The sequence below is a fragment of the Lissotriton helveticus genome, chromosome 3_1 (genome assembly GCF_964261635.1).
Source record: "Lissotriton helveticus chromosome 3_1, aLisHel1.1, whole genome shotgun sequence".
In the NCBI taxonomy this organism is placed as follows: domain Eukaryota; kingdom Metazoa; phylum Chordata; class Amphibia; order Caudata; family Salamandridae; genus Lissotriton; species Lissotriton helveticus.
In genome coordinates this window covers 291,652,930-291,679,496 of record NC_136061.1, presented here as the reverse complement: position 1 = coordinate 291,679,496, position 26,567 = coordinate 291,652,930, and the positions used below count along the sequence as shown (strand labels likewise).

The 26,567-nt window shown below is 44.3% G+C and overlaps 2 protein-coding genes across 3 annotated transcripts in view; one reads left to right on the top strand and one right to left on the bottom strand.

Annotated features, from left to right (window-relative positions):
- Nucleotides 1–19,339, bottom strand: part of RNFT1 (ring finger protein, transmembrane 1) — a 203,749-nt gene extending 184,410 nt beyond the window's left edge. The window contains exon 1 of the mRNA XM_078679824.1: nucleotides 19,228–19,339. Within this exon, the coding sequence (XP_078535950.1) occupies nucleotides 19,228–19,253 (26 nt within the window). The 5' untranslated portion in view covers nucleotides 19,254–19,339. The remainder of the gene's footprint in view (nucleotides 1–19,227) is intronic.
- A 478-nt stretch (nucleotides 19,340–19,817) lies between these two features.
- LOC144822378 (uncharacterized) overlaps nucleotides 19,818–26,567 on the top strand; it is a 1,092,528-nt gene continuing 1,085,778 nt past the window's right edge. For both annotated transcript variants that reach the window (XM_078679823.1, XM_078679822.1), the window contains exon 1: nucleotides 19,818–19,863. The gene's annotated coding sequence lies outside the window, so the exon portion shown is untranslated. The remainder of the gene's footprint in view (nucleotides 19,864–26,567) is intronic.

Sequence of the window (26,567 nt, the reverse complement as noted above, 5' to 3'; positions counted from 1 at the left end):
GGAATGTGCTAAGCTAGACCAGGCCCATTTAGCCGCTTGAAACATAAGGTGGCTCTCACCCCTGAGTTAGATTCCAAAATGGCTAAGTTTCTCGGCAAGTTTATGAAAGATCCACGGAAAGGAATAGATTGGTCCTGTCGGGACAAGTTGATGGATGTCGTCGGGGCGCTTACGAAGATTTTAGACAGGGCCGAGGAGGCCAAGGTGACGGGTTTCGTTATTTCTCCGGAGGTTCTGTCATTTCTCCAGAGGTTCTGTCATTTCTCCGGAGGTTCTGTCTAATGGGCCCAGTGCGCAGTTGTGTTTGTGGGGAATGCGAATTGCGCAATCTCCACGGAGCGCTGTCACTCCCTCTTGATCAAGCTGGACCTGAAGCTTGGTGATTTGGCTTCGGCGGAGGCGGGACCCGTGGCGGAGGGAGGCCTTTTTGGGGATCCCTTCGTTGAAGAATTAGGCAAGTTTGTTTCCACCTTTACGTCTCTGGACAAAGCACAGTCAAATATTAAAAGGGTGTTCCAGAGTAGTTTTTCCCAAGGGGCCAGGCGTGGGAGGGGCCGCTCGCCTGGCTGTGGAGGTCACCAGCAACAGCACCCCAACAAGGGGCAAGGCTCCGGTCGAGGGCAATATAACTCCTCAGCTACCTATACAGACTTCTACCCCACCCGTGGGCAACGCTTCAGAGGCCGGGGAGGCTTTAAAACCAATTTGGGTGGCAGCAACAATGGTAAGTGAGCTTCCGGCCGCGCATCTAAATATTGGGGGGCGGCTCCAGGCTTTTCAGGAGGCCTGGGTGGCGCTAACTTCGGACGCATGGGTCTTGCAGACCGTATGCGGTTTTCACATCGAGTTTTACGACATCCCGCGTCATCCAGCTCCTCCGCATTCCATTGTTTTTTCAGAGGCGGATGCGCGGCTGGTTGACGAAGAGGTGTCGGGCCGGCTTCGCAAAGGGCTATTTATCGATCAGAGTTACATCCTCATGGGTTCCTAAGCAATCTGTTTCTTGTGGACAAGGGTGATGGGGGGGGGCGCCGTTTGGTGATCAACCTGAAAGAGTTCAACGGGTGGTTGGTCTACCGACACTTCAAGATGGAGGGGATCCATCTGCTCAGGAACGTCCTTCTTCCAAGCGACTGGATGGTTCGTTTGGACCTAAAGGACGCTTATCTGGTTGTCCCTATTCATCCTCTGAATCGAAGGTTCCTTCATTTCTGTTGGCCAGGTCAGATCTTCGAGTTTACCGCTCTTCTATTCGGACGGGCCTCCTCTCAATGGTGTTTTACCAAGGTTTTACATCCAGTGGTGGAATTTCTGCGGGGACAGGGCGTCTGCCTAATAGTCTATCTCGACGATATGTTGCTAATGGCACAGTGCCCGTCGAGTTGACTATTCAACTGCAGCAGACGGTCGCTCTTCTCCAGGATCTGGGCTTTGCGGTCAACGGCCAGAAGTCCGTCCTGTGCCCTACCCAATCGCTGGTTTTCCTTCTTTTCATCATTGATTCGGTGCAGGCCACGTTGAATCTGCCAGCTCGCAAGATGGCGAAGATTCGTCACGAGTAGCGCCAAACCATTTCCAAGGCCCATACTTCTCTCCGGCAGATAGCCCGGATGGTGGGACTTCTCTCATCATCCATTCAGGCAATCTTCCCGGGTCCCCTGTATTACAGGTCAATGCAGCGCCTGAAAGGCCATCATCTTCGGCGGGGCCTCTCCTACGATCAGTCCGTGCCTCTATCGGTGGAGGCCAAGGAGGAGATGTCCTGGTGGTTGACTTACATGGAGGTCTGGAATGGCAGGGCGATCTTCGGGTCGGTTCCCGATCTGGTCAGAATCAGACGCCAGTTGTGGAGATTTCTCCACAGGCATCGCTTGGTCGTTAGACGAGCAGGCCCTTCATATCAATTGTTTGGAGATCCTGGCGGGGTCCTTCACCGTTCGGTGTATCCTTCTTTGAGATGGTGCAAAATGTATATACGGCTGCAACCCCCCCCCCTTCCCCTGTAATTGTGCTGAAAAGTTATAAATAAAGTGGTTAAAAAATGACAAAGGGGTGAACACAAACATTCATATTTGACAAACAGCTGTTCATAATCCTTTGGTAAACTGCACATTTTGTGTCTCGGAAAAGCTAAACAGACCACTCCTATCTTCAAGTGCTCAATGGGTGTAGTGAGAAAGACAGAGTGCGTGCAATCTCAGCTTTAGTCTGGAACATGATGATCAACAATGTTAAGATTGCTAGGAACCATGACCCCTAAAACTGTGCTGGCCCGGAAGAAAGCTATCGGACATGCTAAGACTGGATTGTCATTGACTTCACTGCTGCCTCCATTAACAAGCATTTGCAATGCAATAGGTCTCGCAGTTACACGAGTTAAAGCTATTGGCATTGTAAATGACAATGCCTTTAATTTATGTTTTTAAAACGAATACAAAAATAAAAGGCATTGTTATTTGCAATGTCAATAGCTAAAACTCGCGTAAATGCGAGACCTATTGCATTGCAAATGCTTGTTTTTTTAATATCCTCCCTTATCTGTGCCCCTCTTGAAGTATTTGCTTGCAATGTAAGTACCAAGAATGGGCTCTGTGCTGAAAGATGTGCAAGATCGTGAAATAAAGCCAAAAGTATTATCAAATCACTTTTGATCCACCTTCCCATAGACTTGCCCCTCCCCTTCAGATCTGCATGAAGCCAGAAATACTTGCATGAAGCTTGGCTTAAGGGCAGCCTGCCAACATGCTCACATATGCACCAACCTGCTCTAAAATTACTAGGCCATTAAAACGTATCATGCCACAGAGGACCAAACATGCGGATGGTCTGTCAAACGTCATGTAGATGCGTCAAAGTATGCCACAGTTTTCGAAAATAAACACTTTTGCCCCATAACGGACCGGTGCAAATGTCCAACACTAACAAGAATGCCAAACATCTCCCACATCCTGTGCAAACAAGGCTAACCTTGGAGGCAAATCAAAAAACACCTTTACAACTTTATCTTCAAACCCTTCAGGACCACCCAACGTACATTTTTTTGCTAATTTCTCAAAGCCTACTGGACGAACTTTCACAAAAGGCAAAGCAAGTTTGGTATAATGCTGTTCAGCTTTGTACCTGCAGCAGACAGCGAAGTTTGCGATAAGAGTTAAAGTTGAAAACACTGCTTGTCTCTCTTCCCATTACAACACACCAATCCCCTGGACTTGTTTTAATGTTTAAAAGGTAAGCCAATTATTAAAGCAAACAAGAATTAACAGTGCCCATCTTTTATGTTTCGGCGGCCAGCAACATTTTACTTTAAATGTTTTAGTAAATCTTTATTACAAACATTTTTTTAATTGTCACCCTTGTGTTCACATGCATGCAACCACAACCCTGGCAGGCTAAAGTTTTACATTGACATTCCAAGTGCACATGTTGGCACAAGCAGACAGCTGAATGGTTTTTGATAGAGTTTAAAAAATATCAAAGAGGGCCACCCAGGGATGCGCACATAAAGGGTCTAGGTAGCTAGTTTTGAATTGGTTGGAAGCCCCATTTCAGAGAGGCCCGTGAAACACAAATAATGTCATGGTCCGTGTCAAATCACAGTGCACAGCCCGAAATAAATAAACCACCGACTACTGTTCCATTAATATTTTACAATTCCAATTTGTAGCAAATTTTTGCTTGAACATTTGGGTAATTTCAACAGTGTATCCCTTCGACAGATGAATGTCCTTTACACAGAATAAAGGGTATTTTTTCTAAAGCTGTATGTTTTTCATCTCTTTTTCTACTGACAAATAAAACAAGCAGTTTAGTTAGTGCTGTTTGCTGGGAGGCATAGCCCAAGTCGCTACCTGCACAGGACCATACCCCCCTCGCTTCTTTAGCAGGAGCTATAAGCGAGTTTGGGAAAAGCGGAACTGCACGTTCCCGCAGCCGCATTAACTGTGCAGCTGACTAAATAAATAGGGCTGTGTAAACGCAACTCTCACGGTGTATTATCAGCTGACAATTAAGCCTCATCAAACACTCCATGGCCCACAATGCATCCTTAAAGGGCCAGTGAGTGCCCGCAGTAAACTCCATCTTACCTGGGAAGGAGGAGGTGCATGGCAGCCTCGGGGGCAGAACGGGTTTGTCCGTGGCTTCCCAGAATGGAGGAAGAGCCCCTTTTCCTGCAACGGACCCCGGCACTACCTCTATTCTGCCTCCACTAACCGGAACTACTGGTTCCCATTCACAGAAGGAAGCGGGGCCGTGCGCGACCGTCACGTGACTTGGGGGCGCGCCCGCAGGGGGAGTCAGCAGCACCCAGAGAAGGGCTGCGCACGAGTGGGGGATAGGGTGATTGGGGTCTGCACGAACCGGGGGTAGGATGGGCGATGGAATTGGCGTCTCACGGATTTAGTGGGGACACTTAGGTGGTGAATGCCGCATGGTGCGGCCAAAGCAATATTTCAGGCAGGGCTCCTGTTATTTTATTTATAAAGTTTTATATAGCGCGGACATGACCCACGGGGGTATCAGAGCGATTTACAGTACCTGATTATCACAAGTTATACGTACAGTCGTGAATCGCATATGTTACAATACAAGTGAGGTAGACATTGCTGTTTGATTAAAAGCAGAGGCAGAGTGCAGACAGTCTATGGGGTTGTCAGGGGGTTTTACAGAAAATAATTTTCAAACGTTAAACAAACAATCGGGGATCGCATATAATACAATATAGGTGAGGTAGACATTGCTGTTTGAATACAAGCAAAGGCAGGTAGGCTTCTAGGAGTTATAGGTTTAGGATGACAATTTGTTCATGAGAAACATTTTCGTTTCCTTTTTGAAGGTGGTAAAGGAAGGGATTCTGCGTGAGCAAGACGGAGCCCCGCTTGTTGCTGCAGTGACCGGCTGCAGTGACCGGCTGAAGACGGAAACCAGCCGAGGAGCAGCGCAAAGTCCCCACAAGTGCCGGTAAGTGGGGTGAAGCATGCTGTGCATGGAAAGCGCGCCGCACTTGGAGCTCGCGTGCGCATAAAAAAAATTATATTGCATGTGGTTTGCTGTACATTAAAGCGGCCGCGCTTGGAGCTCTAAAAAATAAGCAGAGTCTGCAGCTGCTTCTACCAGCTGCTGGTGCGGCGAGGGAAATAGAGTTGGAAATATTTTCCTGAGCATTGCTTTTCATTCACTTCGGTGCGCGTTGACGGGCCGTGGAGCCGACGGCGGAGAGGGAAAGTGAAAATAACTGCATGAGGCTTGCAAAGGAGACAGCAGATAAACAGCGCGTGACTGTACATGGTGAACGCGCGCGTTCACATTTCCAGTCCAGCCAGCCTGCACGTGCCCATCTCCTGTCTCCCTTGAAAGCATAGTCGACGACAATAGGTCTCGCTGGCGACAGCGCTTCATGCTGCATCGCCAGGTGCGAGACCTAAAAAGGACGCTGAAATTTGATGCCAATTTTATTCATACAAAAAGAATAATGCATCATATGACTCAGTAATTGGGAATGTTAAGACACAAAACGCCTAAGAAATAGCATAACACTGTATTTCTGCTAACATCGGTGAAGATGCGGAAGATGCAAAAGATGCCAGTCAATAGAGTCCATGGTTAGATCTTGCCTTTAGACAGCTGTTAGCGTACAAGTCATGGTTTTTCTTTTTCTTGCGGATGCTGCACAAACTCACCAAAAACCATTTCTTTTTCATAAAAATATTAATAAGGTGAGACCTGTTGGCTTTGCAATCAGTCACTCTTTCCTTCCCTCAAACGGAAAATCCAGGAAAATCTAGGACACCTCTTCAAGATCATCAGGAGACGCAAACCCATGCCTGAAATTGGCCTCTTAGGAGTGAAGGGTTGTAGGTGCCCCAAATGCTAGTCCTCTTTTTGATGCAAACATACAGTGCTTCTTTTGCCTTTTACTAGGCCTGTGATATATGTAGACATCTTCACTACATGCAACGGGTAGTTTCCCATTATGATAATATAATGCCAAAAGTTGTTCTAATAGCATTATAATATTTCACAAGTTTAGAGGCGAGTGCTCTGTAATTTTCACCATAGACTTGCACTGTATTCTTTGAACCGTAATTGTTCACCAGTTATATATGTTCAGATTCATCAAATATGCAAGAGCAATATAGTTTTCAAAAGAGATTACTTATTAAACAGCAAGTTAAAAATTGTCCTTATACTATATGGTGGTCTGTAGTAAAACTAAGTTTTTGCTGTTCTAATAAACAGATTTCATCGGTATAAGATTTACCTGCAGAAATTCACAGGTTGAATTCAACGTTTTTGACCAGATGGGCAATGATTAAGCTGGACAATTTATTTTGAATATTTTAAAAAGATACTGTAAGGTTTAAAGACCAGTTACTGATAAGGATATTGGATAAAGGAGCAACTCATTTTCTAGCCCACAAGTTATTTATAGATCACATCTAATACATAAGCAGGGCTCGAAAATTCCACTCGACCACTCGCATAGTCGAGCTAAATTTAACACGGTCGAGCTGTTTTTAGATCCTACTCGCCCTTTCTGGCGAGTAGGAAAATAAACCAACTTTTGTCCTCTGTCTGCGAAAACGGAACAAATGTGATAAGATAACAAGATTTAAAGGCATTTTTATTGCTCACGAAGTTAATGAGCAATAAAGATGCCTTTAAATCTTGTTATCTTGTCACATTTGCTCCGCTTTCACAGACGAAGGTCAAGTAGGTTGCAGTTAGGTCGAGGACATTTTTTAAGGTACTAGTCCTGCAGGACTAATACCATTTTTTTGATTTTTCGAGCCCTGATAACCATGGTTTCAGCCACATGAAAGGAGTAAGTTGAAACCACTGTTATTTGCATTTGTGCAAAGTAAGTGATCTCCTTTATACTCCTCCACTGTCACCATCAGTAGCTAGAGGAAATTGGAAGAAATTGCAGAGAAGCCCTCCGGTGACCCTGCGCCCCCTCCACGCTTTTTAAGTTGCTCATACATTGGCCTCAATAATACACTTTTTCTACCTCTTGCAAAAACTATGAAGGAACGAGTTCACCAGAGATCACGTGTATCGGCCGAACATTTTCTTTCTCAGGACAATGAATCTGGACCAGAAGTGAAAGGCGCTAGATGTAAAGGTCTGTTGCGTGTCCTTCAGTGCTGCCTGCTATCCATCAAATTCTAGTTTTGCGTTTACCAGTATAGGATTTAAATGATCTTCCATCTAGAAGGCCATAATCAGTCAGACCCTACGTAAACCTGGCCAGAATTCCAACGGAACAATGATGACCCACTGAGGCAGGGTAAACAATGCTGAACATAATGCTGGTGCATGCTAACCTATGTAAATTAAACTATGTACATAGTAAAACCTCTTTGGTAAGGAGAATGAAATACCCATAACAGCAGCTATTGTATACTGTCATTACCAGGCAAGTGCCCATAAAACAATGTTTGGTTCAAGTTATGCATCAGTTAGTAAAGTAACCAAGTTTCTAACAGAATATAAGCAGCATAAACATCCTGAACATTTTAAACATGCATCCTACTCAACTGCAGATCGGCCCAGAGACACTCCTCCGACATCGCTGATCTCGTCTCAGCTATGGATCTGGACCTAGCCATTCTAACGGAAACGTGGCTTACTGAAGCCTCTACCCCGATTATGGACATACTAGTCCCCCCCAATTATCACATCATTAGGCTGGACAGGTCTCCTGGCAAGACGGGCGGGGGAATTGCATGCATTTTTAGGAGCAACCTCTCCGTCACTAAAGTCACCTCCCCCTCCCTTTCCTCCTGTGAACTCCTCTGCCTCGACATCACCAGCGAGGGCAAACAAGTTTGTGCTCTACATCTCATCTATCACCCGCCTGGTGACAATCTCATATTCACCCAACAACTCATGGACATGATCACTTCCAATGCCGGTCGGCAGACCACCCAAGTCTACCTAGGTGACTTCAATCTCCACTGGAACGATCAGAAAGACACAGTGGTGAATAGTCTCAAGACTTTCCTTAATGCGCTTGACCTCACCCAAATATGCGATAGACCAACACACGACAAAGGCTCGATACTCGATCTCATCATTGCCAAAGAGAACTCTACACAACTGGAGGCGATTCTACCCTGCGACTGGTCAGATCACCACATTATCACCTTCTTTATCAATGAAAAAGTTAAACCTAACCCGGCTCAACCAATCAAATCCAAAACATGGACATGAAGAATCTTAACCCCTCTACCCTGCCTCCCCACATCGGCAATCTCCTCCTTCCCCCTTCAGGTGCCTCGGATGTTCAATCACTGACCGACCACTACCTTGACTCTATGAATACAATAGTCAATGAAGTCGCCCCACTGAAACTGAAGAGAGTCTCCACCAAAATTTCTAACCCCTGGTATGATGATAGACTCAATGACGACAGGCGTACTATGCGAATGGCAGAGCGCACCTGGAGATCGGACCCTTCAGCACTGCACCTCAAAAGGCTTAAGAACAAGAGAAATGCCTACTTCAGGAAAATAAAGCGCACAAAGTCAGACTTCTTTAGCCGTCAGTTGGACCAAGCAAAAAACAGGCCAAGAAAGCTGTTCGAACTAATCAAGACCCAAACAAAGACACAACCCTTACAATCAAACAGCACAACAAGCGACACCCCACACTGTGAAGCCTTCTCTGCTTTCTTTAAGCTAAAGACTGACAACATAAGAAATGACCTCATCATGGATGTAAGCCGATTCCCCAACCACACCAGAATGGCTAACACTCAACCTAAAAACAAGGCATCTTGGCTGTACTTCAATACCTACTCGGAAGAAGCAGTACACAAACTGCTCTGCACCTTGAAGCCCTCTAATCACCTCACAGACCCTCTACCTGCTAATGCTGTAAAAGACTTCATCCCCTTGCTCCTCCCTCTCTGGACCAAAATCATCAACAGCTCCCTGCAACAAGGCCTCATTCCAGACTCCCTCAAGGTGGGGCAAGTCACGCCTATACTCAAGAAACCTACAGCTGATCCGTTTGACCTAAACAATTACCGGCCAATCACCAATATCCCCACCCTGGCCAAACTGCTGGAGAAATGTGTCCAACTCCAACTAACAAAACACATTGACCAATTTGACCTCCTCAACCCTCATCAATCAGGCTTCCGAGCGAAACATAGCACGGAAACAGCTATGACACACATAATTGATGACGCCCTCCAAATTCTTGATCGCAATGAGTCCTGCCTCCTCATCCTTCTTGACCTCTCTTCAGCTTTTGACACGGTCAAACATGAGAACTTGCTGGAGCTGCTAAGCACTAGAATGGGTCTTTCGGGAACTGTTCTCAAATGGTTCTCGTCCTTCCTTCACAACCGGTCTCAGAAGTTCAAGATCGACAATGTGCTATCTACACCTGTGCCTGCAGATCTAGGTGTTCCACAAGGATCCTCCCTCTCCCCCACACTGTTCAACCTCGTCATGGAACCGCTCGCCACCTTGCTCCAAGCTTCCAATGTCCAATTCCATATGTACGCCGACGACACACAACTTTACCTAAAGCTACAATCCCCGGAAGATATCAAACATCGGAATTCCACGCTTATTAACACTCAATCTTGGCTGGCCGATAATCACCTCAAACTAAATGCTCTGAAAACTGAGTTCCTACTCATCTCACCCCCGGCGAAAATTTCCACCACCCAAACCTGGCTCAATAACCTAACAGCACTCAATGTCCAACCTACCATCGTGGATTCGGCGAAATCCCTAGGCATCACACTCGACGCCAAGCTCAACATGTAGCAGCACGTTAGCAAAGCCACAAAAGCAGCTAATTTCTAAATAAACACACTGAGGAAAATTAAACCCTTCCTCCCTGCCGAAGACTTCAAAACTGCTGTACAAGCTTTAGTCATCCCTCGAATAGACTACGGAATTGTGGCCCTCAGCGGACTCCTGCTATCCACAACAGCACCCTTAAGAGCCTCCCTGAACGCTGCCGCGAGACTCATTACTGGCTCAAGAAAACATTCGCATATATCCCCAGACTTAAAATCTCTAAAATGGCTGCCTTTTGAAGCCAGAATACAGCTAAAAATTGCAGTTATGACACACGCGGCCGTGCACCACAATGCACCCAACTACCTCGCTCAAAAGTTGTCTATATCAGGAGGTTCGAGATCCAATAGAAGTACAAAAAATCTACTCCTGAAACCTCGTAGATCCCGGAAAGAGAAAACATACAAGCGCTCCTTCTCAGGAATGGCACCCAGGATCTGGAATGCGCTCCCTCCTGAAACCAGGCTTATCTCCTCCACTGCACTCTTCAAGAAAGAGGTGAAAACCATCCTTCTGGCCAAGATCTCCTGAACCTTATAGGTGCTGAATCAGAGACTCTGCATTGCTTTGTATCACTGTTCACCTTGTCCTTTGGCACTATACTTCTACTTGATGGGGACACTACTACGCTACTCTCTTACTACCGACCAATATATGATACACGTTGGTCTACTGATTCACTCTCCCGATGCCCCCACTCAGTGTTCTCTCTATACTAAAACATTGGTATAAGCCATCCACACACCCAAGGTGTACCTGAACACCTCTGTAGTGGGTTCAATGACTTTTGCCGTCTTATATTACTTGTTTACCTGATTGTATATTGATATGTTTTATGTATGTTATTATTATCCTACCATGTTAGTGACTATTATACTGCTCCCATTATCTCTGTTTCATTCCTACTGCCCCTACCCTGTCTTTGTGAAGCGCTCTGATATCTGTAAGGATCTTGTTCGCGCTATATAAAACTTTGAATAAATAAATAAATAAATAAACGTAGAGGACTATTCCTAATGCACTAGTGACCTTTCTTCATGGAGCTAATAAAAGCAAAACGGAGAGTGAATCCGCAGCTGCAGACATATGACAGTTGGGGCCACGATGAGTACAATTACACCACTGGGGGCATGCCATTTTGATGAGTGTACGCTTTTGTACTAACTCTAGTGAGTAAGCAGGTTATATTCGAGATGTGGGGTGCCACATGGCACTTGTGTGCTTTGCCTCAACAAGGACTTGGCATCCAAGGTTGGAATGTATGAGTACGTCCATGGCCTGAAACATGAAACACTCCTATTGACACCTAAATATGTCATAATAAACTAGAGTTTGTGAACTTAGAAGTGTTACTCCTTATGATAGAAATTGTTCATCTCTAACTTATGGCAACAGTGCAAATTAATGCTCAGAAGATGCTATGCAAAAATAAAAAGAGAAATGAGCATTCTTTTACAACAAACAAAACCCCAAGTAAGACAGAATACACTCCACATCATTACTGTTATGTTGTTCTTAGCACTCATTAATCACTTACAGTGACACACTAGTCAAGATGTCCTCACCACAAAAAAAACAAAATTTCCGAGCAAATGCCTAAAAACCCTTACAATTAAATGTCCACCAAAAAGCCACTGGTGGAAGCTTGGAAAGCTCAGCATAGAGTTCTTGAGGTCGATGGACCATTCTTTGAATTAATGCACAAGTGAAATAATACAGCTCCCCCAAACATTCATCCTTTCAGTCATGACAGCTTGAGCGTCAATCAGTTACAAGCTCGGTCCAATGACCCTTCGCCATTCTCCACTGGAAAATATTTGGTGTATGGGCTACTCAAGTCCTCCTTATCCAGGGTACTGTTGAATGACCATTAAATTGTCAGTCTTCTTTCCAAACCCAAGTAAACCAATGTACAGGAGTCTGCATAGGATTGCTCTTTGTGGATTTTTGGTTTCTTCCTTGTTAATGTCGACTTAAAAACCAGCTTGGCAAGATAGTTAGATACTTGCACAAATAAGTGATATTTCCTCACAGGTAATAACCTAACAGGAGCCACTACAGCACACTTAACTGTAGTATAAGATGTGATGCAGCTATCCTAGTCAACATGTTTCTACAAGATAAATACAGAAAAGCTACAAGGCACACCCAATAAACGTCAACAAAACACCTGGATTTGGATTCCAGATAATACATGCAGATAGAGCAAGTATCACAACAAAATGTATTCCACCTCAAACCTTTCTACCTAAAAAAGTAGAACTTACTAATTTATACAGTTCATGTACACCTCTAACCGATGATTGCTCCACACGAATATGTTTTTCCTATGGCATTAGTTTTGCAGCTTCCTCACTGTTGTCAAATTACATACAAACTGCCTAGCTTCCATGGTTGTGGAAAAGGGTATACGTTTTGTCATCAAATCTCAAACGAACGCTCGACAAATAATTTATAGAAGTTATGCGTATTTGTAGAGTGTGCTGTCAGCCATGAGGGTATCCTGGCGCAACACAGGATCCCTAAATAAAAAAGCCCTAGATCTAAGAAACAGCTTCACAGCTAAGGGAATACAACAACTATATCTTTTCCCAATTACTATTTATCAGAATATGAGTAACGCTAATTAAGCTCTTTTGCCACCAACTCAGTACTGTCTTCTGTATTAAATGTATATGACAATACAAAAATAATAAAATACGTTTCCCCCAAAAAATATTCAAAGGAATTCTATCAACTTATAAAAACACCTAACAAACATGCTACTGGCATGCATGCTTAGCCATATCCACATGCATGCATACACACTTACTTTGGGTCCCTTTCTTCAATGCATTAGTACATACCCAAGATCCACAGTTGCCACTACCTCAGCATTAGGCTGAAGACAGACAAACCTATGTAATTTGAAGATCATCATCTTGTGATGGCGAACCGGCATTTGGTATCTGTAAACAATATTTCTAAATAGAAAACCGATTGGGTATATCTATTAAAATTCCAACTATCTAGTATTTTGACTAGTTACATTACAATATTCAAGTCAGCTTGTTTCGAATTCTTCCACTTTTGTGGAAAAGGAAATGAGGTACAGAAAGTTACATTGATTTGACAATAATAAACATAATTTGGGAACAAATGGATGCAGCACAAAAATTCACATTTCTTGGTACCACAACCATCCACCTACTTGGTCTATTAGACATGCTTAAAATACATCTTCTTGCAGTGTCTCACCGCCATGAAACTAATGAGACAGGGAAGTAGAGGGGGGCCACTGTGGAGCTCCAATGGGGGGTTTGGTTGCACACCCCCTGCAATGTTACAGGCTTCAGAAACACTCTTTCCCACACGCCCAATCGACTGAAGGTGACAAGCCTGCCAATAAGTGGTAACCCCACATTGGACCAACCTCCAAAGTAGAAGCAGAGCTTGGCTTGGAACCAGCGAGCTTACTTGAGCACAAAACAACAGGGGTATTGAGCTGACCAAAAGAAATGCAGCTGTTTTCAAAATGGCTCACTGGAGACGAGTTGGGTGTAGGGCATCAACTGGCCTGATACTAGAGAGGAGCATCTAGGGTTTTTGAGCACTCCACTTGTACAGGTACCCATCCCAAATGCTGAAACTATGGGACACTGTGGAAGAACAGTGGAGGTGTGTTAGACATCCCAGAGCAATACAAGGACTGTAACAAAAGTTCACAGTGTGCCTACAAGCCATAATAATTTATGAACACCATGTCCGTAAGGAGTAGGCACAAATAAGTATTTTTTCAGGCTCAAAGGGAAGTGCAGGAACAAGTGACAAAGAAGGAGTATGTACACTTGGCAGAAGGGGATAACAGATTCTCTATTGTCCATTAAAGACTTGGTTACAAAAACAAACTCCACTGAAGCTGAACAACATGCGTTTGATAGTAAACTATGGGGATCTGTCAAGCAGACATGTAGGTGTGGTGAGTCAGTGCTAAAAAGTGGCAGGCAGGCTTTGGAGACTTGGTCAAATAAGACAAGTGACGCTGTGCAGGATTAGCTTTAATTCAAAGACCAACACAATGGACTGTTTTACTCTAATAGGTGGAACTAAGTGATTGGACAACATAAGAAGAGGTTCTCATTTCAAGGTCGAGTTTTCCTCATGGGCCGCTTCTGATTCCCCGATGGGAAAAAATATCAAGTGCTTGGCAATCTGGATGTTGGGGGCGACATGCTAAATGGTGCCTACCAGCTACCTCTGAAATTTCTAGGGCATTACAGAGTCGAGGAACTGTGAAGATTATCTATGCTACAGCAGAGTGGAGAAGAGATAAAGAGGACTGCAATAAAGAAGACTTTTAGGATGAGGACCATCATATTTTTTTTTTTTTTTTTTGTATGTTCTTATAAAGCGCTCGAATCACCCGGAGGCATCTCGGCGCTTGCCTTGGGAACCCGTCCTGGCTTTTCCCTGTGAGATAGCCCATACAGGGCATCCCCAAGGTGAAAGCCAGGCATCCCGCCGCGGGGGGGCCGTTGTGGAGATTAAGCAAGCTTAATGCCCAGAGTTGCAGAGTGAGAACCCATGATTAGGGCAGGCACCGAAGCGAGAATTATCGAGTCCGTGGACATTTGAGCTCAAGACCCTGCTTCCTGCTCTTACCAACTTTACTCATGAGACCGTGGCTAGGAAAAAAGCTTTTCTAAAAGTAAATAATGACCTTGTGGTGAAAGGCCTAGTGACATCAGTTAGAAGTTTTAAGATATTACCTACTGACACTGGTTGACGGCAAGCCAGAGTGATATCGCGGACTATCCTGGGAGTGCTCCTTGGGACACAAGGGTTAGGACTATTAACTATTCGGACCACAGTACATGTTTGGGAGAAAATGATTGCCCGAGGGATATAAGTTTAATTAAGGTTTACTGTACAATTTTATCCTAGGAAAGGTGTCAGTCCCTCAGACAATGGGCAACTGGAATGCACAAAGTTTATATTTTTTTATATAATTTGTGACAGCAGAGGACGGTGTTGCCAATAAGAGTATTACTGTACAATTTTATCCTAGGAAAGGTGTCAGTCCCTCAGACAATGGGCAACTGGAATGCACAAAGTTTATATTTTTTTATATAATTTGTGACAGCAGAGGACGGTGTTGCCAATAAGAGTATTGTTGATGTTCTAACTCGGCTTGCTGTGCTTTTTTGAACAGGGCAAATGTAACCTATACACAATGGTAGGTAGCCTTGCTATTCAACTCTGGCCATGAGGTCACTGCAGACATTCCTTTTGAAAAAATAATATGCCTATATATTAGTATATTTTATGGTCTATAAAGTACAAAAAACTCTTGAATTACCATAGAACAGTTTGCAGTTAACATCCATGTTTTGGGATTCAGTGGCACTGTATATAATGTTTCCAGACACTCAAGTGGTAAATTAACTGTGTGATGGCTAGAGAGCTACATCTGGCAAATTTCCCACCACTTAACTAACCGTGAACTTTCTACATCTTCCGATGATATTCTACACATGTTCACACTCACAATGGTCAATCAACCATATACAACCTTTTCCAAAAGGGAAGAGCTTTGTTAAATCACTTTCAAAGTGTGAGAATGGTTTGGTTATCTTAATCATGTAAGGCATTTAGCTGTAAGGCAGAGCACCTATCTGGATATGAAAGTGCTTCAAAAATGTTTAGCTAACACGGTTGTACTACAGTCACACTGGCTCCGCAGAGGAAGTAATTACCTGTTCATTTTATTGGTATGAGCAGTGTTTGTAGACAGTCCCTGGGACTCGGGTGACTCAAATCAGGATGAGTACTGAAGCAGGTCTTCTGTTAGGTGGAAATGTGGAGGAAGCATAGACCTGTGAAACAGCCAATCCATCTGGTTCCAAACAAATCAGAAGGGCGAGCAAGGGCGTAGTTTGCGATTGTTCCAAGGTGGAGAACAATACAGTGACCTACACAGTCTGTCTCACAAGTAGTGAGAACATTTTCTGGATTAGGTAAATGAGGACCGAAAATGTGGATCTTCTCAGCAGACAGCGCAATAGCGATAAAAGCAGTGTCTACATTCTACCAGATATGCCACCAAATTTAGAAGCGATTACATAGGGGAAGAAGCAGAGGTAAGACTTACAACCAGAACCAGAAGACTGCTGGTTACATTTACAATTTTTTTTAAGGTTTTACAGGTCTGAATTCTAAGCGGATTAATGCATCACCTAGAGCATGGGTACCCCCAAACATTTTCCCATGGACCAAAAAGTATGGTCTGTTAAGTGACCATGGGCCATATTGATGCCGGGAGGGTAAAGGTCTGTAGGTGTGTGTGGACAGAGAGTCTGGGAGTTATTTTGAGGATTTCTTTCTATGTTACCCTCTAAATTAAAACCCTACTATATAGAAGAGTCATTGAATTGACAATACTGCATTATGCTGTATCTGGTAATTTCCGCAATTCTAATGAAAGCCGAATTAAAAAACTCTGCTGTATTGACACCAGGATCCAAATTAGCCCCTAGAGCAGCAGGCAACAGAGTTGGCATAGTGTGGGAATGAAAATAATCTCTTGCGCCTTTCGGAGCACTATTCAACACCAGCACCACAAGTGGAAGCTAGAAATCAAGTCAATGGCTGTACAACAGAAGTAACAAACACCACGCTGGCCGATTATGCCATGTGTGAAATCTTCAGCCAGGTCTCGCCCACTTGGTACAGTGGCATGGTATCAATTATAATACGCAGTACTTGCAAGCTATATGGTGGAGGCAGCGCCCTTGATGATCTTAAACTGTCAGTCTTTCACTTACTATTTTTATGGTTAGGATGCTAGCAGTCCTGGGTGATGATGATGATGATGATGATCAAGCAGTCTTTTACAGCGTGACTATTACCCTAGGACATTTGGTAGTAGAAGCAAAATGGGTCAAAAATTGGCTTAAATATTGGGATTCATGGACCACTTTTAGGCAATGATATTACTAGGGCTTGCTACCAGGTGCTAAGTACCGAAGCCTCAAACATTGTGGGGTTACAGAGATTGGTAAGTGCTGGGATAGACTGCTTTAAAGCCAAAGATGTCAGGATGCAGGTATCGAGAAGAGAACCAGATAAGGTGAAGGTTACCAGGGACTGCACTTGGTCAGCAGATAAAGGAGGGGGGGGACAGTCAATGAAAACGTGCTGAGGAAATGGCTTGGGAAATAAAGACTGGTTGGTTAAAAAAAAAAAAAAAAAAGAGGGTAAGAATAAGGGAAATTTCGATAGATTTGTGTGATCTATCTAAGAAAAGTTAGCAATATCATAACATTACTTCTGTGACTAAAAGAGTACCTCAGTCAGAGTTTATAGAGGTTTTGTATAAAAAGATGCGTGTGCTAACTTAATTAGTTGTTGTAGGTATTGATAGTCAAAATAATAGATGGATTTGTCTTTATTGTGATAGGGGTTCCTCCAAATGCGCTCTAGATGTTTCCACTTTTATATGGCAGCACAGAGTTCATCATTATACTATGAAGCCACAGGATGATTTTTATGAGATTTCATCAATCTAGACCCTTTGGAGCCACCTGTTGAACCCTTCTAGTTCTCCTCTTTAAATTTCACAGCCGTTCCTTGCCTAAACATGCCTTCTGGACCAGTCCTGCTGTGATCAACCACAGCATTAGGGATAGGTGACCTAAATAAGGCTCAATCCAGGTGCCTGGCTTAGGGTCAGTAGGTGTTCTAAAACATCTGAGCCCAAAACAAGCCACGCCTTTGTGCTCAGACCTCATTCTTGAGGTCCCCGACTATCCACCATCCACATGCACAGCAGATGAGGTGCCAGCTAACAGGATGCTCTTAAGTCTTTCTGCATTTTTTTTCTATACACTGGGGAAATTCCGATGGATTGATCGGGAAAATGCAGTGGAGTGTGTGATAGGCTGTACTCCACAGCTTATTCATGAACAGTCCATCAACCTGTAATCCACAGCTTATTCATGAACAGTCCATCAACCTGTAATGAATAGAAGTAGATCTGATCCCTGTAGGTTTCATGTAAGTTTATTGAAGATGGATGTTACAGCATTGAGCACCACCAGTAGCAGCCTTCCTGCTGCTCAGCCCATTCACCAACTGATTCACACACTCAACAACATTCCACTCATCAACATTCTCTCATCACAGGCACATTGGCTGAGTAGCAGGCATAACACAACCGCTGTCTCAGGTAAACAAAAACGTAAAGTGTCCTATCAGCCCAACTGAACTACTATCTGCACACCTCTGCAAGACCTTTAACTCTGTGGAGGAAAACTCGGTTATGCAATTACCTACAACTGCCGTCAATGAGGTATTCGACCTCTCCGTAGATTTGTGTTTCCTTAACTTAATATTTTTTTACTAGAAACACTTCTTTATCAGCTTAATTTAACATTTGATGTGTGTTATTTGCTTAATACGGTGTACTAATGTATCTACTGAAATAAACAAAAAACACCCTCCCTTGGTGTTAAATGAGAGAGAGAAGATGTGCCCATCTAGTGGCTGAATAGCACGATGTGCAACCAGGAAATTTGGATTCTGATATCAGTTTCCCCACTTGACCAAACTATATGATCAAAAGCAAACCCCTTTACTTCACTATGCCTCATCACACTTCACGGTCAAACCTGAGACAATCGTGAAGTAATTCATTATAGGATGTCTACCATCTAAACACCTCACGTTCGGGAGTTTTCATAGATAATAAATAATATTGCTCCACAGACAACGAAACGTCACATATACGGTGTACATGAGAAACAGACAACTTTTGGTTTAGTCATGGGAGTCTTAGCAGTGCCCTGTAGGTTGAAAAAGTTCGTGTTTGTTGTATGCCACCTGTGTGCTTCTCAGCACACAGGCTTCTCAGAATTTAGAATGTTTTACCTAGCTTCCTTGTGGAGGTTCTGTATGTGTCAGTTGGAGTCTGACTGAGCTTGTTGCCAGTCCCTGTGGATGTTAAGCTGTTCCATACCTGCATTAAATCTACATCCTGGAACCTACAGAACCTTGTGGACCTCATTTACTTTCAACAGTGTTCAAAAACTAAACTATTGTCATCACAGCGATATGATCTCGTGTGCTATGGTCAAAACACTAGTTTTAATTGGATGGTGTCTTTATCATATTTTGACTTGACATTTGCTGTATGAGATTTACACGGTGAATCATGTGAAAGCGGAGCCCACTCCCTGGTCCCGTCTTGTCTCTCTCTGCGAATTTTCTTGCTTCCTCACTTCTACAGAGCACTTTGGACATACCCCACCACTTCCCATTACCACCTTGCCCCTTTGCCAAGCAGATGCAACCCCGAAGCAGCCAAAATGTTCAACTCAAGAATCACTCGTATACTGTGATACTCTTCTACTGCCGGCGTCCGTCTCACCTCTCATTCTGAAGCCTCAGCTTCATGATCCCAAAGTCGCCAAGTATCCATCCCAGAGTCAGACGACGAGTACTACTGCCACATCTAAACCCCGCCTACTTCCGTGTGTGCGTAGTGACGTCACATTTGTTTTCTGTGTGTATGTGAGAGAGAGAGAGAGAGAGAGAGAGAGAGAGAGAGTGAGAGAAATCACGCATACAATTAGAAAGAAAAAACGTGAGTTACATGGCACACTACAATGAACCAAAGGGTCGTGGTAAGGCAATAATAAAAATAGCAATTCATTTTAAGTGGGCTTATGCCCATGTAGGTTTTATAATCATATTGATATTTAAATGTATTATAAACAGAAACGATTGAAATGTGAACCTGTTATATTTGCTTGCAAAAACGTTATACTTTTCCATAACATAAATTTTGGAAGAGTTGAGAACCTGATATTTGTTCTTTTTTTGTCGTCCCCCAATTGTAATTTAAGGCAACTGTTGTCATGTCAAGATGGCGCCTTGTTATCACGTCAGGTCAAGCTTCGGGACGTAGGTTCCTAATAGTTGCTATAGTGACCAGCCACGCGTCACTGTCGGTCTTTAGCACGCTGAAACGGAATCAGAGTCCCTGGAGTTCCCTGCCTGCACCGTGAGTGAAATTAGACTGACAGGCTAGCAACTCAATTTTATCATGTTTTATTGAACAGCATTTTCCAATAATTACTCTTCCTTTTTCTACCACTTTATTTTTTATTTTTCTAAGTCTGCTTAGTACAATTAAGGGGCACCACCGCAACTACAGACATTACACGTTTGCACAAATAGTTTTAGAAGGATCATTGAAAAAAGTATTAGCAACTTCTTTACGCAGTATGGTTTTTAATAACATTAGGACTTATATAGCGCTTACTACCTGCTGCGTGGCGCTTTATCCGTTTGAAAAGCGCTATTGTGCTTCGTCATGCTGTAATTAATGGTTTGCTTTACTCAGTTAGTCTCATTGGTATTCATGCTGCCTGTGATCTAGTTGTAATGTCATTTGTGCACGTCTCTTTGCAACATTATTTGTGAGACTAGATGTTGTTACATAGGATTAGTGATTACAAGGAGGTTATCAAGAGCGACAGAGGAGGCTCGAACAGACTTGCCCCGGGAACAATAGAGGAACCTAAAAGAAACACATTGGAGACTTTGTTAAATCAGTTCGTAATACAATAAGTCTATCCAGGAGCAGCTTAGAAGCAACCTGCTGGAGGCAGTGTTAAACCACCATGGTGCATTATATGGAATTTATCAGGACTGACATTATGCTCCTGACAGAAACTTGGCTAAATGAAACATCTTCTCCCATCATGGACATCTTGCTACCCCCTAACTATGACATCACCATAGTAGATAGAACCGACAGGCCAGGCGGTGGGATAGCCTGCATACACCAGATCAGCCTAACAGTGACCAACTCCAATCCCCCCGCTATATCATCTTGTGAATACCTATGTGTTAGACCTGTCAGCCCTTTGGGTGGTCCCTCCTATTAGTTATTTATTTTTGTCCCCTTTTTGCCTTCTCATATTTTTACTTTTGTGTCCACTGTAATTTTTGGTGTTGTCCATAGGGCTTCTGGTACCTCATCCTACTCACATATTCCTGAGGTAAAGGTGCCCTTCCAAAATGGAGAGTAGGGAGACACAAAATGGTGACCTTTGTAACTGCCAGTTCCTACCTCATAGCTGGGGGTCATTGGGCAATAGGAGGGGTTCCAGAACTTTCTGGCCCACTCTGGGCCCTTTGGACCTAGACTATAAATAATGGAATGTTGTGCGGCCATTTTGAGTAGAGTGGTGTGCTGAGGTGTGGGGAGTTGGAGCTCAGGTTGTGAGAAGAGGAGGTCGGCGCAGAGTTGGAAGCTTGACCGCCTTGAGGGGCTGCTCTTCCTAGTTCCTGACGTTGTCCCTCAATTACTGACCTGACCCATCCGGAGTACCAGCCTCTGTACCCCTAATACGTCCAAGGGAGTGATTCTCTCAGAACTAGACCGGGACATTAACTGAAAGGGCCGGACAGGTGAGGGCGGCTGTGACTGCCTTCCTTGTGTTAACCGGACCAGACGTCCCCCTTCCCCCCTTCGCTTACGGCATGCTGTGTAGAACTTAGCCGCTAAACGACATCGCGGCCAGATCTGCTTTGCCAGCGGCCCTGCGACCTGCCTGAAGTTGCCGTGTTATCCAGGAACCTACCGGAGTGGTGGGGAAGACGGCGACTCCTGGAGTGACCACGGTGGTGAGAGGCCCCCATGCGATAGGCTTCTGAGGTGAGGTGCGCCACGCGGGGTTGGCGGAGCCATCAGTACCTACGGAGCAAAGTCAACAAGGGGAGGCTGAAGCTGCTGAGGGAAGCCGCTGGGCGGAACAGGGGGAGTGACGTACCCGTCCCTTCTGAGCACTGCGACGACGCAAGGGGAGGGGAAGAGTGAGAGGAGGCCGGGTTTGGGCGGGAACCTTCCTGTGAGAGGCCAGTCAGGGGGAGGATCCTAGTGGAACCCGGTAGCCCCAACCGAGGCCGGCGAGGGAAGGCTGTTAGCCGCGCTGAGTGTATAGCGCGTCAACTACTGACAGGAGAACAGCCAGGAGTCAGCACCGAGGTAAGGGCCTTATCAACCTGGTATTGGCGGCAGCTAGTAATCGGAGCCAGTGGAGAAAAGGAACCTCCTCCCGGTCCGGAGGGACCAGCAGACCTGCCAATAAAGTAAGTGGGAAGCATAGGCTAGCAGGGAGGAAGGGCCAAAAGGAGGAAGAAACCTGTGACTGAGAACTTGGCCCCGTCTGAGTGATTTTACTGCGAGCCCTGGAAGACGTTTCCTGCTAGATAAGGCCAAAAGCCAAGGGGACTCACGAGTGAGGAAGAGCCAAATTAACACTGCGGGTCATGGAACACGTCCCGATGGTTAAAGGGGGAATGTGTTGATGCTGCATATAATTAAACCTAGATTGGAAAGATTCATGGTGTGAACCGGAACGGCCCAGTTGTTTGCAGCAGAAAATAGAAAGCTAACTGTGATAAGGGAATAATTTGTCTGTACCATTACCAGATTCGATTGTTCGGTTATAGTTGTGTTTTCAACAGTACAGCCTGCAGAGCTATATGCTGAACCCTGAACTTCACGAGCGTAATGACAGAGGAACCTTGAAGGGAAATGTTCATACTGACCTCGTAGGAAAGCGTTATCCTTTTTGTTTACCTCAACTATCTGGTATTTTATAGCTGGAAAGTGGGGGTGCTAGGGAAATTGCTGAAAGTCTTTCATTGTGGGAAAAAGTAATTGTTAAAGCAGTATAAAGTCTTAAGAATGCCAATAATCTACTGAACTAAATGTAATTACTGCTAAGAGACAAAGAGATACTAGAAAGATTATTTTTATAAAACAGTTTGTATTTTCCTAAAAATTGGTGTAGTGTCATTCTTTTCTAGTGGATGGGCGCTGAGTTACTGAAGAGTGAGATGCTTGCACAACACAATTACCTTTGGGTTTAGCCGTTCCTACTCTGTGCCGGGCTACCCTATGTGGTCTGGTAACCCCAGGTCCAACACTATGTTTAAACATCGCCTACAACAACAAACAAATATGCTCTTTACACACCTTCTACCATCCTCCGGGAGATAACCTCACTTTCATAGAACACTTCATGGACATTCTAGCATCAAATGACAACCGACATATTAAGCACATTTCTTGGGGGACTTCAACCTTCACTGGGACGACCAGAACGACCCGGGGATAAACAGCCTCAAAGCCTTTCTCACAGACCTCAATCTCAACAAAATATGTAACAGCCCTACACACGACAAGGGTGCAACTCTCGACCTAATTATCTCCAAAGCGGACTCCACACAGCTCGACTCGACACTCCCATGCGAACGGTCTGACCATCATATAATTACTTTCCAAGTCCTGGAAACCATTAAACGACTCCCTACACAACCCCAGAGAACTAAGATCTGGAAGAGAAACCTGAAAAACGTCGGAACTGACCTTACAGCCTTAGCTAACTCAAACCCTCTTTGTCCCCCGAAAGACCTGTCCGATGTACAGGGGCTGACAAATCACTACTTTCACTCCATGAACAACCTACTAGACAAAATGGCCCCATTGCAACTGAAAAGAACATCCTCAAAAGACTCAAAACCATGGTATGATGGGAGGCTAAATGATGACAGACGCTCGCTTAGAGTAATTGAACGACGCTGGAGAGATACACCCTCAACTGACCTCCTCAAACTTCTAAGAACATCCAGAAACGCTTATTATAGAAAGATCAGAAAATCCCAAACCGATTTTTTCAGGTCTCAACTAGACCTAGCCAAGAACCGCCCCAAAAAGCTATTCGACCTGATCAAAGCCCAATCTAAGAGCCTACCTACTGTCCTCAACGCCAGCCCTCTCTCTTTACCCAATTGTGATGAATTTGCTTCCTTCTTCGCCTCTAAGACAGAATTCATTAAATCAGATCTACTCAAGGACATAATATCCATCTCAGACTTGAAAAAGAGCCCATCACTGCCCCTGGCTGGTGCCCTAGCTAATAACCTCCCACTATTTAAACTAAAAAACAATGCAACTTGGTCCCACTTCAACACTTACTGTGAAGACACCATATTAACGCCTTAACCGTGGCGGCAATTCCGCCGCGGTGCGGGTGTTCCATTAGGTGGGCGGGGCCGTGTCGGCTAACGGACGTGCACAGCACTATGAAGGTAGTGCTCGCGACGGCCGTTGGCCGACAGAAGCAATGAAGGGGTTAAAGACGCTAAACACGCTGAAGACCTCCAATAACTTCACTGACCCGCTCCCTGCGAACTACCTAAAAGACTTCATTCCTCTCTTACAACCCATCTGGACCAAGATCATTAACACTTCCCTCCTTCAAGGATCCATTCCAGACATCCTGAAAACTGGGCAGGTCTCGCCTATCCTAAAGAAAACCACAGCGGACCCCTCGGACCCTAATAACTATTGTCTATTGTCTGATCTCTAACATACCTATGTTAGCCAAACCCCTGGAAAAATGCGTTAACACACAGCTGAACAGTCACATTGATCAATTCAACTTGTTGAACCAATTTCAATCAGGCTTCAGAGCAGGTCACAGCACTGAATCAGCCATGACACATGTATTAGACAACGCTCTCAAAATCCTAGACTAAAATGAAGCCTGTCTACTAATCCTACTCGACCTGTCATTAGCTTTTGACACCGTCAAACACGACAACCTGCTTGATCTCCTGAAACACAGAATGGGAATGTCTGGAAATGTATTTAACTGGTTCGCCTCTTTCCTCCAAAATAGATCCCAAAGATTCAGGGTCAACCAATCCCTGTCTAACCCCATGCCAATGACATTAGGAGTTCCACAAGGCTCCCCCCTCTCACCCACCTTGTTCAACCATTTCATGGAACCTCTTACTGATCTTCTCAGCCTCACCAAGATACACTTCCACATGTATGCATACGACACCCAAATATACATCAAGATACACTCACTGGAGGACATCAAATCGCTCAACACCACACTACAAAAAACCCAAACTTGGCTGGCCAAAAACCATCTGAAACTTAACTCCCTCAAAACAGCTCCCAATGGACAACAGCTCATAGTCGACTCAGCGAAATCTCTAGGGGTAGCGCTGGACAGTAATTTAAAGATGCAGAAACACATTAGCACCTCAACAAAAGGAGCCAACTTCCACTTAAAGACCCTGTGAAAACTGAAACCCTTTCTGCCTGCATACGATTTCAAACAAGCAGTTCAAGCCCTACTAATCCCCCACGTGGAATATGGAGCAGTAGGTCATCGACAGCCCCGCTAAGAGCCACAATCAACTCAGCTGCAAGACTCATCACAGGTTCTAAGAGAAACGCTCACATTTTCCCAGACCAGAGAGCCCTCAACTGGCTACCGTTTGAAGCCAGAATTCATCTGAAAATCGCTTGTATGATGCACAAGGCCCTCTACCACAACGCCCCACAATACCTTGCTCAGAAACTGGTGCTCTCTGCGGGCAGCAGAGCCTCCAGGAGTGCCAAAACTCTTCTCCTGCAACCTCAACGATTTGCCGGGAAAAAAACGTATAACCGGTCCTTTTCTGGCATGGCTTCGAGGATATGGAACGCTTTGCCCAGTGAAACAAGAATTACCCCTTCCACTGTCTCCTTCAAAAGAGAAGTTAAAGCTATCCTCATGGCTAAATTCACATGAACTCTATGACTACTCACTGTATTTTTATTGGTTGTGTCTTTGTATAATATATCTTGCCTTCTACTTATGACCTGTAAAGCGCTCTGATACTCGCAAGAGTCTTGTTCACGCTATATAAAACCTTCAAAATAAATAAATAAATAAGAAAACCATTTATCAGAAGTGACAGAGGAGCACTGTTAAACGCCCAAGGATTATATTTGGAGTTTACCCGGAGAGACAGAGGAACTGCTCGGAAGCAAAAATTGGCATAACTCATTGGAGGCACGGTTAAACCAGCAAGGGGCATTAGCTGTAATACACCAGTTCACATGTGAGGAGTCAAACTTTTGGAGGCACTCTTGAACCACCAAGGAGGGCTGCATGGAGTATGCCCAATTTGAAAGAAAGATGGAAAATGGAGTCCAGTAGGAGCTGACTTATTTATTGAAAATAAATACATGATCCATGTAAAGTTCCTAGCACTCCTATTTGTCAGTGTGCCTAGAAGTTCCTGCGTGTCTATGCTTCTCCGAAAACTTTGAAGAGTGACTTAAAATACCCCCAAATATTTGATGAGAGGATGATTTACTTTCATAACTTCAGTCCTCAAATATTTGGGGAAAGTGCTGGTGAACAAACGTTATCTATTTTCAGCAAAGAGGAGATTAAAAATACATCTATGTCAGTGTGCATGTGGGAAGTACATTGACCTCACAACCAGCCTTGTATAAATCTCTACAAGCCGACAGAATAAGACGCAAGACTTGAAAGCCGAGAATAGCGGCCTACATGAATATTGTTATGTTATGCTATCTTAATGTAACTTATTGAGCTCACGAATACCCGGAAGTGTCTTTGTGCTAAACAACTAAAGTAAGCCCAAAAGATTACAAACTAATTCTGGAATAGCCAAGTCTTAAGACTCTTTCTAAATGAGGCTAGTGAACTTACAGACCTGATATGCATTGGAAGCATATTCCATAGCTTGGATGTACCATAACCAATGCTCCCCCCCACCCTCCCCCAGCCAGAGGTACGAATTCTGGGTATCATCATAAGCTTGGTAGCAGTAGAGCGTAGCTGTCTGCCCGTATCATACCACTAAAAGATGTTTTTT